At 44.8% G+C, this 15,583-nt stretch overlaps 1 protein-coding gene across 3 annotated transcripts in view; it reads right to left on the reverse strand.

The window, feature by feature from the left end:
- The window catches only part of USP6NL (USP6 N-terminal like), a 153,313-nt gene that overhangs the window by 64,914 nt on the left and 72,816 nt on the right, over positions 1–15,583 (reverse strand). For all 3 annotated transcript variants that reach the window (XM_044280074.1, XM_044280072.1, XM_044280073.1), the window contains 2 exons: positions 13,310–13,378; positions 470–552 (listed from right to left, as the gene is read on the reverse strand). Coding sequence is in view for 2 of the 3 variants with exons in the window: in XM_044280072.1 (XP_044136007.1) it covers positions 470–552; positions 13,310–13,318 (92 nt within the window). In the remaining variant the exon portion in view is untranslated. The remainder of the gene's footprint in view (positions 1–469; positions 553–13,309; positions 13,379–15,583) is intronic.

The raw sequence follows: 15,583 nt of genomic DNA on the forward strand, positions 1-15,583 counted from the left end.
TGTCATACATACAGCTCCCTGGAATAAATGGAGCTTAAAAATTAATAATAACCTGCCGGACGTTCTGTCCGTACTGAAGTGACAACTGGTAATACGGTTACATATTTACTGGCAACACGTTACAGACCATTTCATAAAGGTTCGAAAACTCCTCTGTTAAATATTAACTGAAACAGCAACAAGTTCATAGAAACAAGGCGGTAGGAGGGGGTGAAGGAAGAGAATGAAAAGAGAACAGTAAATGAAACAGTTCATCTTCATTTTACGCTCTGAATGAATCACGCGTGCTCCCCAGACTAACATAATTTCATTTTAAAAAGACACACATTAAAGTTTAATAACTGAAAATCGGCATGCAAGCACAAACTAAATCATCCGAACACTCTGGCGATAAAATGTTATTAACTTGCACACAAGATCTGTCACCCTTTACAATCTTCCCCAAGCCCTACAAGAAACAGACACTTACTGGAGGAAGCCAAATCTATCGGTGACCTTGTAGACGAGGTAATCCGCATCCTCCCAAGGTTCAATCTGTGCACCTTCTCGGCCCTGTTTTGGAAGCAAAGCAAAGTCAGTGAAAACTTATTTTGGTTAGAAACACTGTAAAGTTAGTTTTAAAGGGGTTGTCCGGGTTCAGAGCAGATCCCGGACAAACCTCTATTTTCACCCAGGCAGTTCATGCTCCGATGCTCTCCTTTGCGCCACGCTAAATCGCGGAGGGGAAAAGCTCTTTTGTTTACAGTAACACACTGCCAGGCAGAGGCTTCCGCCTGGTAGTGTGTTTAGTGACGTCACCGGCTCTGCTGGGAGGTCTTTAGCGCTACCCTAGCCGTTTTACTGGCTAGAGCAGCGCTAAAGCCCGCCCATCAGTGCTAGTGACGTCACCAGGTTCCCTGAGCAGCCGGAAGAAGAGGCTTCAGCGCTCCTGCAAGGGACCCGGTACATCACTTCCGGCGAAGAATTTCCTAGAAGAAAACGGGGCTTCAGAAACATAGAAACATAGAATGTGTCGGCAGATAAGAACCATTTGGCCCATCTAGTCTGCCCAATATATCTGAATCATATGAATAGTCCCTGGCCCTATCTTATATGAAGGATAGCCTTATGCCTATCCCATGCATGCTTAAACTCCTTCACTGTATTTGCAGCTACCACTTCTGCAGGAAGGCTATTCCATGCATCCACTACTCTCTCAGTAAAGTAATACTTCCTTATATTACTTTTAAACCTTTTCCCCTCTAATTTAAAACTGTGTCCTCTTGTGGTAGTTTTTCTTCTTTTAAATATTCTCTCCTCTTTTACCGTGTTGATTCCCTTTATGTATTTAAAAGTTTCTATCATATCCCCTCTGTCTCTTCTTTCTTCCAAGCTATACATATTAAGGTCTTTTAACCTTTCCTGGTAAGTTTTATCCTGCAATCCATGTACTAGTTTAGTAGCTCTTCTCTGAACTCTCTCTAGAGTATCTATATCCTTCTGGAGATATGGCCTCCAGTACTGCGCACAATACTCCAAGTGAGGTTTCACTAGTGCTCTGTACAGCGGCATAAGCACTTCACTCTTTCTACTGCTTATACCTCTCCCTATACACCCAAGCATTCTGCTTGCATTTCTTGCCGCTTTATTACATTGTCTTCCCACCTTTAAGTCTTCTGAAATAATTACTCCTAAATCCCTTTCCTCAGATACTGAGGTCAGGACTGTGTCAAATATTCTATATTCTGCCCTTGGGTTTTTACGCCCCAGGTGCATTATCTTGCACTTATCCACATTAAATTTCAGTTGCCAGAGTTCTGACCATTCTTCTAGTTTTCCTAAATCCTTTTCCATTTGGCGTTTCCCTCCAGGAACATCAACCCTGTTACATATCTTTGTGTCATCAGCAAAAAGACAAACCTTACCATCGAGGCCTTTTGCAATATCACTTATGAAGATATTAAACAAAATTGGTCCCAGTACAGATCCCTGTGGAATCCCACTGGTAACATGACCTTGTTTTGAATGTTCTCCATTGACTACAACCCTCTGTTGTCTGTCACTCAGCCACTGCCTAATCCACTCAACAATATGGGAGTCCATGCTCAATGACTGCAGTTTATTGATAAGTCTTCTATGTGGGACAGTGTCAAAAGCCTTACTAAAATCTAGATATGCGATGTCTACTGCACCTCCACCGTCTATTATTTTAGTCACCCAGTCAAAAAAATCTATAAGATTTGTTTGACATGATCTCCCTGAAGTAAACCCATGCTGTTTTTCATCTTTCAATCCATGGGATTTTAGATGTTCCACAATCCTATCCTTTAATAGGGTTTCCATTAATTTGCCTACTATTGATGTCAGACTCACTGGTCTATAGTTGCTCGATTCCTCCCTACTACCTTTCTTGTGAATGGGCACGACATTTGCCAATTTCCAATCTTCCGGGACGACTCCTGTTACTAATGATTGGTTAAATAAATCTGTTAACGGTTTTGCCAGCTCACCACTAAGCTCTTTTAATAATTTTGGGTGTATCTCATCAGGCCCCTGTGACTTATTTGTCTTCACTTTAGACAGCAAACTTAGAACATCTTCCTCTGTAAAGACACATGCATCAAACGATTTAATAGTCATCCTTTCTAGTGGAGGTCCTTCTCCTTCTTTTGTAAAAACTGAACAGAAGTATTCATTAAGGCAGTCGGCTAGCCCTTTATTCTCTTCTACATACCTTCCGTCCTTTGATTTTAATTTAGTTATTCCTTGTTTTAATTTCCTTTTTTCATTTATATATCTGAAGAATGTCTTATCCCCTTTTTTCATAGACTGAGCTAGTTTTTCTTCTGCCTGAGCTTTAGAAGTTCTTATAACTTGCTTGGCCTCTTTCTGCCTAATCTTGTAGATTTCCTTATCTTCATTGCTCTGTTTTTTTTTATAATTACAAAATGCTAGCTTTTTATTTTTAATGATTTGGGCCACTTCTGCTGAGTACCACAGTGGTCTCTTCCTTTTTTTGCTTTTACTGACAAGTCTAATGCAATTTTCTGTTGCCTTCAATAATGCACCTTTTAAGTAGTCCCATTTCTCCTGGACTCCATGTAATCCGTTCGAGTCTGATAAGGACTCATTTATGACTAATTTCATTTTTGAAAAGTCTGTTTTTCTAAAATCTAAAACTTTTGTTTTTGTGTGGTGGGACTCTTTCACAGTTCTTATATTAAACCACACTGACTGGTGATCACTAGATCCCAAGGTTTCGCCTACAATGACATCATATACCGAATCCCCATTTGCGAATATCAAATCCAAAATGGCCTCCCTCCGGGTTGGCTCCTCAACCATTTGTTGTAGGGATAACCCCAGTAGGGAATTTAGAATATCTGTACTCCTGGTAGAACTTGCTATTTTGGTTTTCCAGTTTATATCTGGAAGATTGAAATCTCCCATAATGATAACTTCTCCTTTCATTGTCATTTTAGCTATTTCTTCAACTAGTAGATCATCTAGTTCTTTAACTTGATCAGGTGGTCTATATATCACACCTACACGAGTTACTGCATGATTAGCAAACTGCAACATGTGGAAAAGGTAGGACATGGATGTATGTTATTTGTATGTCTGTCTTGTACTAATGGAACAAAGTCCTCAATCCCGGACAACCCCTTTAAAGGGCAGATACACCAAGCCAGTTCAATGAGAGAAACTTGCAGCGTGCCTCAGTGTGAGGTCCTGCTCTGACCTCCTCCCCTCTGACAGGATCGCACAGCATTAGGGCTCATGCACAGACATGTGCCCGCCGTGCCTGTATTGTGGCCCGCACTTAAAAGGGTCTGCAATACTAAAGATATGGTGCGGAGACATGGAGCATAATTCCACAGAATCATTATAGAGTGCTTCCATGGATTTCGGTCCATACCTCCGTCCGCACTGCAAAAAAAATAGGACATGCATTTTGTTTTTGCAGTGCGGGCGAATTGTGGGCCCATTCAAGTTGAATGTGTCTGCATCAGTCAGCACCGGCCACACAGACGTGTGGATGAGCCTTTATAATGCTGTGTGACCCTGAGAGTCCTTAATGAATTACACTGACATAATGTGGTCAGTGGAATACAATAGATTCCAGGACTCTCAGGATCACACAGCCTTATAAATATGTATAGGTCGGAACAGGACCTCACACTGACACACGCTGCGAGTTTTGAGCATTGGACTTGCCGGTGTGTGTTTGGTCTAACACAGTAAAAATTTACATAAAACTCTATCGACTTGCAAGGCTTCAACTTTTGTGGTAAAGAGTGCATTTTTTATGGTGGTGTTTGAGAGTGCACATTTATTAACATTATGTGCATTTTGTTGGTCGTAAATATAGAAAAAGTGACTTTTGACATTGATGTGTTTTTTTTTTTTTTTTTACTGTACGGATTTCACACTAAATAACCCTTAACATGAGTTGTTCAGGTTATTTCAGTCATGTGGATAACTAATAAGTGTAGTTTTTTTTTTGTTTTGTTTTTTGCTTTTTCGTAAGGGGCTGTTCACATCTAATTTTTGTTTTACGTCAAACGAATACATTTGTAAACATAAAAAATGTATGCCTTGATGTATCTATAGACTATAATTAGGAAAACGTAGTTCAAAGTGCGCACTGAAAAAATTAGAATGGATAGAAACAAAATGTATTACTATTTACTATTATTTTTTTACATTGCAGTGAATGGGAGACTGAGAGAAACAAGACAATGCACGTCCGTCAAACATACACATTAAAAAAAGGATAGATAACCACAAAGTTTCATACGTTTGAATACTTTTTTTTTACGGTATGGCTAAACGTATCTACTCAACATACAGCTAAAACAAGATGTGAATAGGACCTAATATATGCAGAATAAAATGTATTTAAAATAAATCACTTATTGTGTTTCAAGCTCCATTTATATTTTTGGTTAACTTTTTTTATAATATTTTTTTCTAAAAATCCATTAAGGAATTACTATATATGACAACATTATTTTATACTTCTAATGTATTAGAAAACTCCTTTATGCTAATACATTATGCTCTGTGTCTCTATGGCACAGACTGCAGTTAGGGGAACACTCATGCGGAATTACTGCACTTACAGTCCTGGGGTCCTTTCTAGGTCCCAAGGGCTGACTGCAGAGGGCTTACCCAACCTCCAATCAGATCGCTGAGACCCAATTAGTGGAAGAAATCCCCTTTTATCATGCCGTGGTCACAGAGTGGTGCAATCAAGGAGTTAACAGCTGAAACTGGAACTACCTCTGATCCTGGCTGTAGAGCAAAAGCCTGCTCTAGGAAGCTGTTACAGTTCATGCGCAGAGCAGGAGTGCTCACAGAACGGTAGGAGAGAAAATTATATATATATATATATATATATATATATTTTTTTTTTTTTTTCTATCCCCTTGCCGCTTAATACACAGCATCCTATATGTGGACCTGCTTTACTCAAAGACATATAGGAACCGTTCGTCGTTAAGGCACCCAAAAGGAAGTGCAGCCACATTGGTTTTTACCTTTAGCTTCTCAGTAAGGCAAGTCCGCTATCTAGGCGTGTGGTGCTATACTTTACTCAGAAAGTGGTATACATTTTTACAGGAAGTGTCTGCAGGCTATAAAAAGATAATTTATTTTTAGTAGACTTTTTGGCTCCTTTTTCCCCCTCTATGCGACACTGAACAGGCTGTTTACTACAAGCCCCATAATGCCTTGTGGGTGCCATTCCTTCACCGGCCCTTCCCCAGCTCGCCGATTTCTCAGTCTTAGCCCCCCTCTCCTCTACCACATCTGAATGGAGTTTGTATGCTCTCCCCATGTTTGGGTGGGTTTCCTCCCACACTCCAAAGACATACTGATGGGGAACTTAGATTGTGAGCCCCATTGGGGACACAGTGATCCTAATGTCTGTAAAGCGCTGCGGAATATAGTAGCGCCATATAAGTGCGTAAAATACATACATAAATACATAGACATCCATAAGCTTTTCAGTTGAAAGCTGGAGACCATCCTGTTGCAGTACAGGCAGTATGGCTCCAGCTCTCCAGGGAACTCACTGCATGTGCTCGGCTTTGTCTCAGAATCGGTGGGAAAGTAGAGTACCAGTGAAAGGCAAAGGAAGGTATTTAGCACCACTGCGACCATAGCAGTCATACAGTAGTATATCTGCGCATGTGTATCCCCCAGCAAAAGTATTGCTGGATGGACATGTAAGGACCGGTATAGAAGAAACAGTGTGGGTGCCAATCCCAGGTATTAAATCTATACTGTTAGGAAAAAATATAAAAACTAACCAATGCTGTTAATGCTCTTACTACATCTACTGAGATCTGCATCAGGGTGAAAACTCACAGAAATGGAAATGTTTGAAATTAAAAAGCAAACCACACAACATAGACATTATACATTCAGTCAGGAAAGTGCTTTGAATGTAGTGAGAGATCCGCCCGGTTCATGCTGAGTTCTTGCCACTTGCAGCACAGTGATCATCACATCATGTCGCCTTTATTAAGTGCTGACAGAAGGTGAGAACACAGCAAGAACGTGCAAACACCTTAGTATGGGCTTATTATCATGCATGCTGTACGGACATGGGGTGGACATGCAAACTCTATAGGGTAGATTTAATAATCCGGTCTAAAATGTAGCATAAACTTAGGCAGTCTAAGGGCTCATGCACACAACTGTATGCCCTCCAAGACATATGGTCCGTGAGCAGGCCATTTGCCCCGGAGCGGCATACATCATAGGTTACTATAATGCTGTGCGCATCGGGCCACCTGCGGGACTATTGTCCTGCACTCATATGATTTTATGAGTGTGGGACAATAGCCCCGCGGGCGGCCCGATGCGTACAGCACCATAGTAACCTATGATGCTGTGCGCTCCCGTGCAACCAATGTATGCCACTGCGGGACATATAGCCCGCTCACGGACCATATGTCTTGGAGGGCATACGGTCGTGTGCATGAGCCCTAAGCGTGCACCAAATTTTTCACAGTGGTTCATGCAGGAAGATAAATTTGGTGCACAATAGACATGTTTGTTCTACTTTATACTAACTATTGGCTGGCTTACTTTGTGCAATTTTGGTGCAAAACTGACACATCTTAAAGGGAACCTGTCACCTGGATTTTGGGTATAGAGCTGAGGACATGGGTTGCTAGATGGCCGCTAGCACATCCGCAATATCCAGTCCCCATAGCTCTGTGTGCTTTTATTGTGTAAAAAACCTGATTTGATACATATGCAAATTAACCTGAGATGGGTCAGAGCTTGAAAATATGACTCTTCTCTGGTCACACAAGTAAGATATGACTCTTTTATGTTAATTTGCATATGTATCAAATCAGTTTTTTTTACACAATAAAAGCACACAGAGCTATGGGGACTGGGTATTGCGGATGTGCTAGCGGCCATCTAGCCGCCCATGTCCTTAGCTCTATACCCAAAATCCAGGTGACAGGTTCCCTTTAAAGAGTGCCCCCTTTTCTGCTAAGGCTACTTTCACAGTAGCGTTTCTATTTTCCAGTATTGAGATCAGTCATAGGGTCTTTGTACCGGAAAAAAAACGCTTCCGTTTTGTCCCCATTTATTGTCGACCTATTCCAGAAGGGGGCGATAGAACTAGCCCCCACAGGACACGTCGGGGTAGTCGGCAACATCTTTTTGGTGCAGAAAAAAGGAGGCCAGATGCGCCCCGTAATCAATCTCAAATCTCTAAACGCATTTGTCCAGTATCGCCATTTCAAAATGGAGGGAATCCACCTCCTAAGGGACATGCTTCTCCCGGGAGACTGGATGGCCAAACTGGACCTCAAGGGTTGCTTATCCGACGGTCCCCGTAGCTCCCTGCGCCAGGGATCTTCTACGTTTTCTCTGGAACGACCAGGTTTGGAGTTTCACGTCTCTCCCTTTCGGCCTCTCCTCCGCTCCCTGGTGCTTCACCAAGCTGATGCACCCAGTGGTGGCTTCGCTGCACTGCCTGGCAGTGCGATTGATTATCTACCTGGACGATATTCTGTTCATGGCTCATAGCCTTGCTGTCCTCCAGGAACACTTAGAAATGTCCATGGCGCTCATCTCCAGTCTGGGTTTCATAATCAATCAGAAAAAGTCGTGTCTAAGCCCCTCCACATCCATGGAGTTTCTCTGTTTTACCATAGACTCTGTTGCTCAGACACTCAGTCTTCCCCAATCGAAGGTGCAAGCTATTCGCAAGGAGTTAAGTCACTCCCTTACCTCAAGTGTCCCTGAGGCATCTGGCGCGGATAAATCGGTCTCTTGGCTTCGTCCAGCCAAGCAATTTTTCTGGCCACCCTCCACTACCGGGCACTACAGCGCCTCAAGATTGCGCACCTACGAGCGGGAGCCTCTTATGCAGACACCCTCGCTCTGGACGGGGAGACCAGAAAGGAATTAATGTGGTGGATCCACAATCTCTCGGTAGGGAATGGCAGGGCGATCTTTGGTCCCCAGCCGGACCTCATTATAGAATCAGATGCCAGCTGGGGGGCTCATTGCAACGGCGTCTCCACCGGAGGTCCCTGGTCTCTGGACGAATCGCAGCTTCACATCAACGCCCTGGAGCTCCTGGCAGGATCTTTAGCGATCCGGAGTTTCGTCAACGGCAACGTCAGAGCCTGTATCAGGCTCCGTATGGACAATGTGTCGGCGGTCCGCTACGTCAATTGCATGGGAGGCACGCGCTCCTCCGTACTGACACACTTGGCAAGAGATTTCTGGGATCATTGTTTGACCAGGAATATCATGGTGGTGGCGGAGTACCTCCCGGGCCTCCACAATGTTCAGGCAGACTGGAGTTCGCGTTTCACGTCCGACTCCAGCAACTGGAATTTAGATGTGACAGTTTTCTCTGCCGTTTCATCCCGATGGGGCCCCTTCTCCATCGACCTCTTTGCGTCGCGATTGAACGCACAACTACCCAGGTTTTTCAGCTGGCGGCCGGACACGGAGGCGGAGGGCGCCTTCCTCCAGCAGTGGTCGGGGTTACATGTACGCTTTTACCGCCGTTCACGCTCATTCCGAGGGTTTTTCTCCAAGTCCGGCATCAGTCAGCCGAACTGGTTCCGATTCTGCCTTTTTGGAGGACCCAGTCGTGGTTCCCTCACCTGTTAGAGTTACTCGTCGACGAGCCGATCCTCCTGCCCACTTACCCTTACCTTCTCAGAGGGCCAGTGGGTCAACTTCACCCGCTACTTTGGGAAGGAGTCTTACAACTCCTCGCGTGCAGGGTGTCAGGGATCCCTGGGAAGTCGCTGGCGTTTCGGAGACGACTAGATTTTTATTGGAGAGTGCATGGGCTCCCGGAACTAGACGAGCCTATCGGGCAGCCTGGTGCTTCACTCGGCATCTGGATCCTGTTGAGGCACCTGTAAATGCGGTTTTGCTTTTTCTGTCCTCCTTGTTCAAGGAGGGTAAGGCTACTTTCACACTAGCGTTCTGCTGTCCGCTCGTGAGCTCCGTTTGAAGGAGCTCACGAGCGGAGCAGAACGCTTCCATCCAGCCCTGATGCAGTCTGAATGGATGCGGATCCGCTCAGACTGCATCAGTCTGGCGGCGTTCAGCCTCCGCTCCGCTTGCCTCCGCACAGCCAGGCGGACAGCTGAACGCTGCTTGCAGCGTTCAGCTGTCCGCCTGGCTGTGCGGAGGCGTGCGGATCCGTCCAGACTTACAATGTAAGTCAATGGGAACGGATCCGCTTGAAGATGACACCAAATGGCTCAATCTTCAAGCGGATCCGTCCCCCATTGACTTTACATTGAAAGTCTGAACGGATCCGCTCAGGCTACTCTCGCACTTAGAAATTTTTCTAAGTTATTAATGCAGACGGATCCGTACTGAACGGAGCCTCCGTCTGCATTAATATGATCGGATCCGTTCAGAACGGATCCGATCAAGCGCAAGTGTGAAAGTAGCCTAAAGCGTACCGCACTATTAATCTTTACAGATCCGCAATTTCGTCCAGGCATTGTGGTTTTGATGGACGTCCAGCAGGACAACACCCTCTAGTTTATAGGCTGCACCGAGGCTCTTGTCTTTCTCGGCCACCGAGACCTCGCTTCTCGGCAACCTGGGACGTGTCTACGGTTTTGAACTTTTTTGTTGCTTGGCCGTCTAACGGGCAGTTGTAGTTGCGACAATTATCAGCGAAACTGGCCACCTTATTTTGCCTGATTTCTTGTAAAAGAGTGTCGGATGTGTGGGCCTTGGATCACGACGCATGTTCTTTTACTACGGAGGGTGTTACGTTTAACATCTCCAGGCGTACGAAAACCAACATCCGTTCGGTGTCTTATCTGTTTTTTCCCCGCTTCACTGCAGTTGTGTCCAGTAGCTTGCCTGCAGGAATATGAATCACGCACGCTTGATTTGTGTTCTTTGGCTTATCCGCACCTGTTCATCTCCTTCTGCAGACCTTTCAGCTCGGTCGCCAGCGTTACGCTCTCACGTGGAAGTGGATCTTATCCCTCTCCGGGATTGATACTTCTATTTTTTTACTGCGCATTCGGTTCGGGGCGCGGCGGCCACGTCCATGACAGTCGCTGGAGCGCGTTTGGAAGACATCAAGAGATTGGCAGATTGGTCTAGGGTCTCCATCTTCCGGGAGTTCTATTTTCGGCCACCGTCTCACGCTTTCCTCTGTAGTGGCTCGACTTTAAACTTGCAATAGGAGACTCCGTGTCCTAACCTAAAATTACATGATTTTCCTATTTCATGATGTAAAGTCATGACTTTATGAATGACACGGAGGCGAGTATTGCCCGCCCTTCTTACTAGCACCCCCCGGGTTGTTCTTGTTGGATTATCTGTGTAATGCATCAGCTAGCTATGAATTCCTGTTAACCAGTAACAATGTTATTTGTATTAAAGGGAGTCTTTCACCTAATCTGAGCGTTTTAGACCGCTCAGATCAGGTTATAGACTCTTTAACCCTCATTACGATCATACCTTTCTTTTATGTGTCCCTCGCCCAGATAATGAAAATAACACTTTTTAAACTTATGCAAATTACCTTCTGAAGGTGCCCAGGGGCGGCGTTACTGGGCGATGTGCCCAGAAAAACACACCTCCAGCCGGCGGACGTCACGAGCGGCACCAGAGGACGGCGGGCTGGGAACTGGCCCGCACCTGCGCACTGCTCTGCCCATTATGGGCAGATGAACAGCTTTTCATATTGCGCATGCGCCGGCCAACTAAAGACAGCCGGCCGGCGCATGCGCAATATGAAAGGATGTTCCTCTGCCCATAATGGGCAGAGCAGTGCGCAGGTGCGGGCCAGTTCCCAGCCCGCCGTCCTCTGGTGCCGCTCGTGACGTCCGCCGGCTGGAGGTGTGTTTTTCTGGGCACATCGCCCAGTAACGCCGCCCCTGGGCACCTTCAGAAGGCAATTTGCATAAGTTTAAAAAGTGTTATTTTCATTATCTGGGCGAGGGACACATAAAAGAAAGGTATGGTCGTAATGAGGGTTAAAGAGTCTATAACCTGATCTGAGCGGTCTAAAACACTCAGATTAGGTGAAAGACTCCCTTTAACTATCCTGTTTCGACTTCAAGGTTTTTTCCTTTTCCAACGTTGTCTCCACAGGTTGAAGATATCAGGCCTTGGAGGGCATACTCCAGCGTGTTTTGCTTCTAAAGTCCAGGTTTCCTGTTCTCGTTTCCAGTTAAAGTTTTGGTCGAAGGTTCTCCAGTCGTTCCGGTTGTTTCGTCCAGAAGATGTTTATATTCCAGTGGGTCTCAGTTCGAACACGGCAGTGCACAAAGAAAGAGGAGGATCTTAATGGGAAGAGACCTTATATACACTGGGATTGAGGGGAGAGGTTAGTTGCCTTGGTAACTGTACTCTCAATGTTATGTTTTTTTTCTTTGCTGCTATGGTAGAAGTAAAGAGAGAGTTAAAGCAATACTCACCTCTGTGTCCTTCATAAAATAATGACTTTACATCATGAAATAGGAAAATCATGTAATTTTCAAGTCTTACCACAGATTCTCAATGGGACTTTGGGCCATTCGAATACATGAATATACTTTGATCTTAACCGTTCTATTGCAGTACTGGCTGTAGGTTTAGGGTCATTGTCCTGCTGGAAAGTGACCCTCTGCCCCACTCAAGTATTTTGCAGCCTCTAACAGGTTTTCCTCCAGGAATACCCTGCATTTAGTTCCATCCATTTTCATCATATCAACTCTGACCAGCTTTCCTGTCCTTGCTGAAGAAAAGCATCCTCACAGCATGATGCTGACACCACCATGTTTCACGGTGGGGATGATGTGTTCAAGGTTATGTGCAGAGTTAGTTTTCCGCCACAAATAGCATTTTGCATTTAGGCCAAAAAGTTCAACTTTAGTCTCATCTGACCAGAGCACCTTCTTATACAATGTTTGCTGTGTTTCCTACATGGCTTGTGGCAAAACTGCGAATAACTGCATAAGGCTTCATTCACACCAGCGTTCAGCCTTTTCGTTCTCCTGCTCCGTTCTAGGAGAACAGAAAGGACGGATTGGGCACATAACTGAGGCGAGCGGAGCCTGCAGACCCCATAGACTATAATGGGGTCCGTTAGGTTTACGCTCAGAAGATGATTTTGGAGCGGAGACAAAAGTCCTGCATGTAGTACTTTCGTCTACGCTCCAAAATATAAATATATATATATATATATATATATATATATATATATATATATATATATATATATATATATATATATATATATATATATATATATATATATATATATAAATAAATCTCATTTTTTTTTACCTAACCCTGCTTTACACGTCTCCATAACTTCATCCCTGACCTGTCTGGTGTGTTCCTTGGTTTTCATGATGTTGTTTGATCAGTAATGTTCTCTAACAAACCTCTGAGGGCTTCACAGAACAGCTGTAGTTATACTGAGAATAAATTACACACAGGTGGACTCTATTTACTAATAAGGTGACTTCTGAAGGCGGTTGGTCACAGTGGATTTAATTTAGGGGCATCAGAGTAGAGAGAACTGAATATAAACGCATGCCATACTCATTTAATTTTTTTATTTATTACAAATTTTCACTTCATACATACTTTCTGTTTATCACATAAAATCCAAATAAAGTACATTTAAGTTTGTGGGTGTAATGTGAAAAAAGATCAAGGTGGTATGAGTCATTTTTCATGGCACTATATGATCCAGAATCAGCAGTATAACTTGTTTTAGGAATGCGAACCATCTCCTAACACACAGAGCTGAAGAGAATAAAAAAAAAAAAAAAAAAAAAGAAAGAAAACCTGTGCCACTCACCTTAGTCATATTTGGCAACTATGTCAGCTCGTTCTTGTGCAGATTTAACAGCCACATCCTGTTCTGAATCTGTATAAAGGAGAAGACAACATGAGCACATAATAAAACATTTTCAATTAGCAGAGGATGTCACTCTCTGTTGTCCTGCAGTGATAACATTGCGACCTACCATACGTCACTGCTGCAACCAATAACCGGTCCCTGATTGGCTGCCATGGTCACGTGTGAGTAGTCATCATCACTGCATGACAGCAGAGACAGGCAGAAGAACCAGAAACGTTAGGGATTTTCCAGGTAAGTAATACCAACTTTTTTATTTTAGGACTTCCCCTGCTCTGATTGCAATATTTTATTAACCCGGACAGCCCCTTTAAAATGGTTTTCTGAGAGTTTTCTACTGATAACCTATCCAGAGGACACCGGAACCCCTGTTGATCAGCTGTTTGAGAAGGCACCAGCGCTGTGGCCTTCTCCAGCCTTTCCTAGGCCATGTGACGGTATGTTCACCAGTCACAGTCCCAGGCGCAGCTCAGCTCCATCGAAATGAATGGGGCTAAGCTGCGATACCAAGCACAGCTGCTATACAATGTACAGCGCTGTGCTTGGTTTGCTCAGAGAAGGCTGCAGCACTGTGAGCAACGGTGCCTTCTCAAACAGCTGATCAGCGGAGTCTCAGGTGTCAGACCCCCACCGATCAGATACTGGTGACCAATCCAGAAGAAAGGTCATCAGTATAGGCTTTTCCGGAAAACCCCTTTAACACTTCAAATTAAAACTGGGACAAACTAGAAACCATGAAGAGTATGTTCAAAGGTGGTAGATTTATTGAAGAAATGTCTGAAAATATCCCATTTAGGCCTCTTTCACACGAGCGTGATGGATTGACTTCGGATGCGTTCAGAGAAACTCACACCATTTTGCAAGCAAGTTCAGTCAGTTTTGTCTGCGATTGCGTTTAGTTTTTTCCGCACAGGTACAACGCGTTTTGATGCATTTTTCACGTACGTGATAAAAAACTAAAGGTTTACAAACAACATCTCTTCGCAACCATCAGTAAAAAACGCTTTGCATCAACAATGCGTTTTTCACTTCTATGCGTGAATGCAGAATATAGAACATGCTGCGTTTTTCACACAATGCAGAACTGATGCGTGAAAAAAAAAAACGATTATGTACAAAGACCCATTGAAATGAATAAGTCAGGAATCAGTGCGGGTGCTATGCATTCACGTTAGGGGTGGGCGATGCAGCCTAAAATCTATATTGCAATATAATTTTAAGCACGTGCGATATGCAATATATTGTCTTCTATATTTGGGGAGGGGGGGTGTTTAAACTTTTTTTTTTTTAGTTTTTATTTATTAGCCTCCTTAAGGGCTAGAACCCTTGTCATATTCACCCTAATAGAGCTCTAGTAGGGTGAATAGGACTTTACACTCTCCCTGCTGCCCTGTGCATAGTGCACACAACAGCAGGGAGCTGAGTCCTCTCCCCTAAACAGTGCCATCCACAGATCCCCCTCCCGTAATCAGTGCCATCCACAGATCCCCCTCCCCTAATCAGTGCCACCCACAGATCCCCCCTCCCCTAATCAGTGCCACCCACAGAACCCCCTCCCCTAATCAGTGCCACCCACAGAACCCCCTCCCCTAATCAGTGCCACCCACAGATCCCCCTCCCCTAAACAGTGCCACCCACAGATCCCCCTCCCCTAAACAGTGCCACCCACAGATCCCCCTCCCCTAAACAGTGCCACCCACAGATCCCCCTCCCCTAAACAGTGCCACCCACAGATCCCCCTCCCCTAAACAGTGCCACCCACAGATCCCCCTCCCCTAAACAGTGCCACCCACAGATCCCCCTCCCCTAAACAGTGCCACCCACAGATCCCCCTCCCCTAAACAGTGCCACCCACAGATCCCCCTCCCCTAAACAGTGCCACCCACAGATCCCCCTCCCCTAAACAGTGCCACCCACAGATCCCCCTCCCCTAAACAGTGCCACCCACAGATCCCCCTCCCCTAAACAGTGGCACCCACAGATCCCCCTCCCCTAAACAGTGGCACCCACAGATCCCCCTCCCCGACGCTCACAGGAGCACATTTATAAACTAAACAGTAACTTTAACTTTAATCAGCGACTCTTTACTTGTATACCTTACTCTGTCTTAGCTCCAGTAACAGCAGGCAGTGTGGGTGGGCAGCGCTCGCTCACTGACGTCACGCGCCTGCACCGCCTAGTGGGAGGAGCAGGCGCGTGACGTCAGTGAGTGAG

This window comes from Bufo gargarizans, chromosome 2 (assembly GCF_014858855.1).
Source record: "Bufo gargarizans isolate SCDJY-AF-19 chromosome 2, ASM1485885v1, whole genome shotgun sequence".
NCBI classification, from domain to species: domain Eukaryota; kingdom Metazoa; phylum Chordata; class Amphibia; order Anura; family Bufonidae; genus Bufo; species Bufo gargarizans.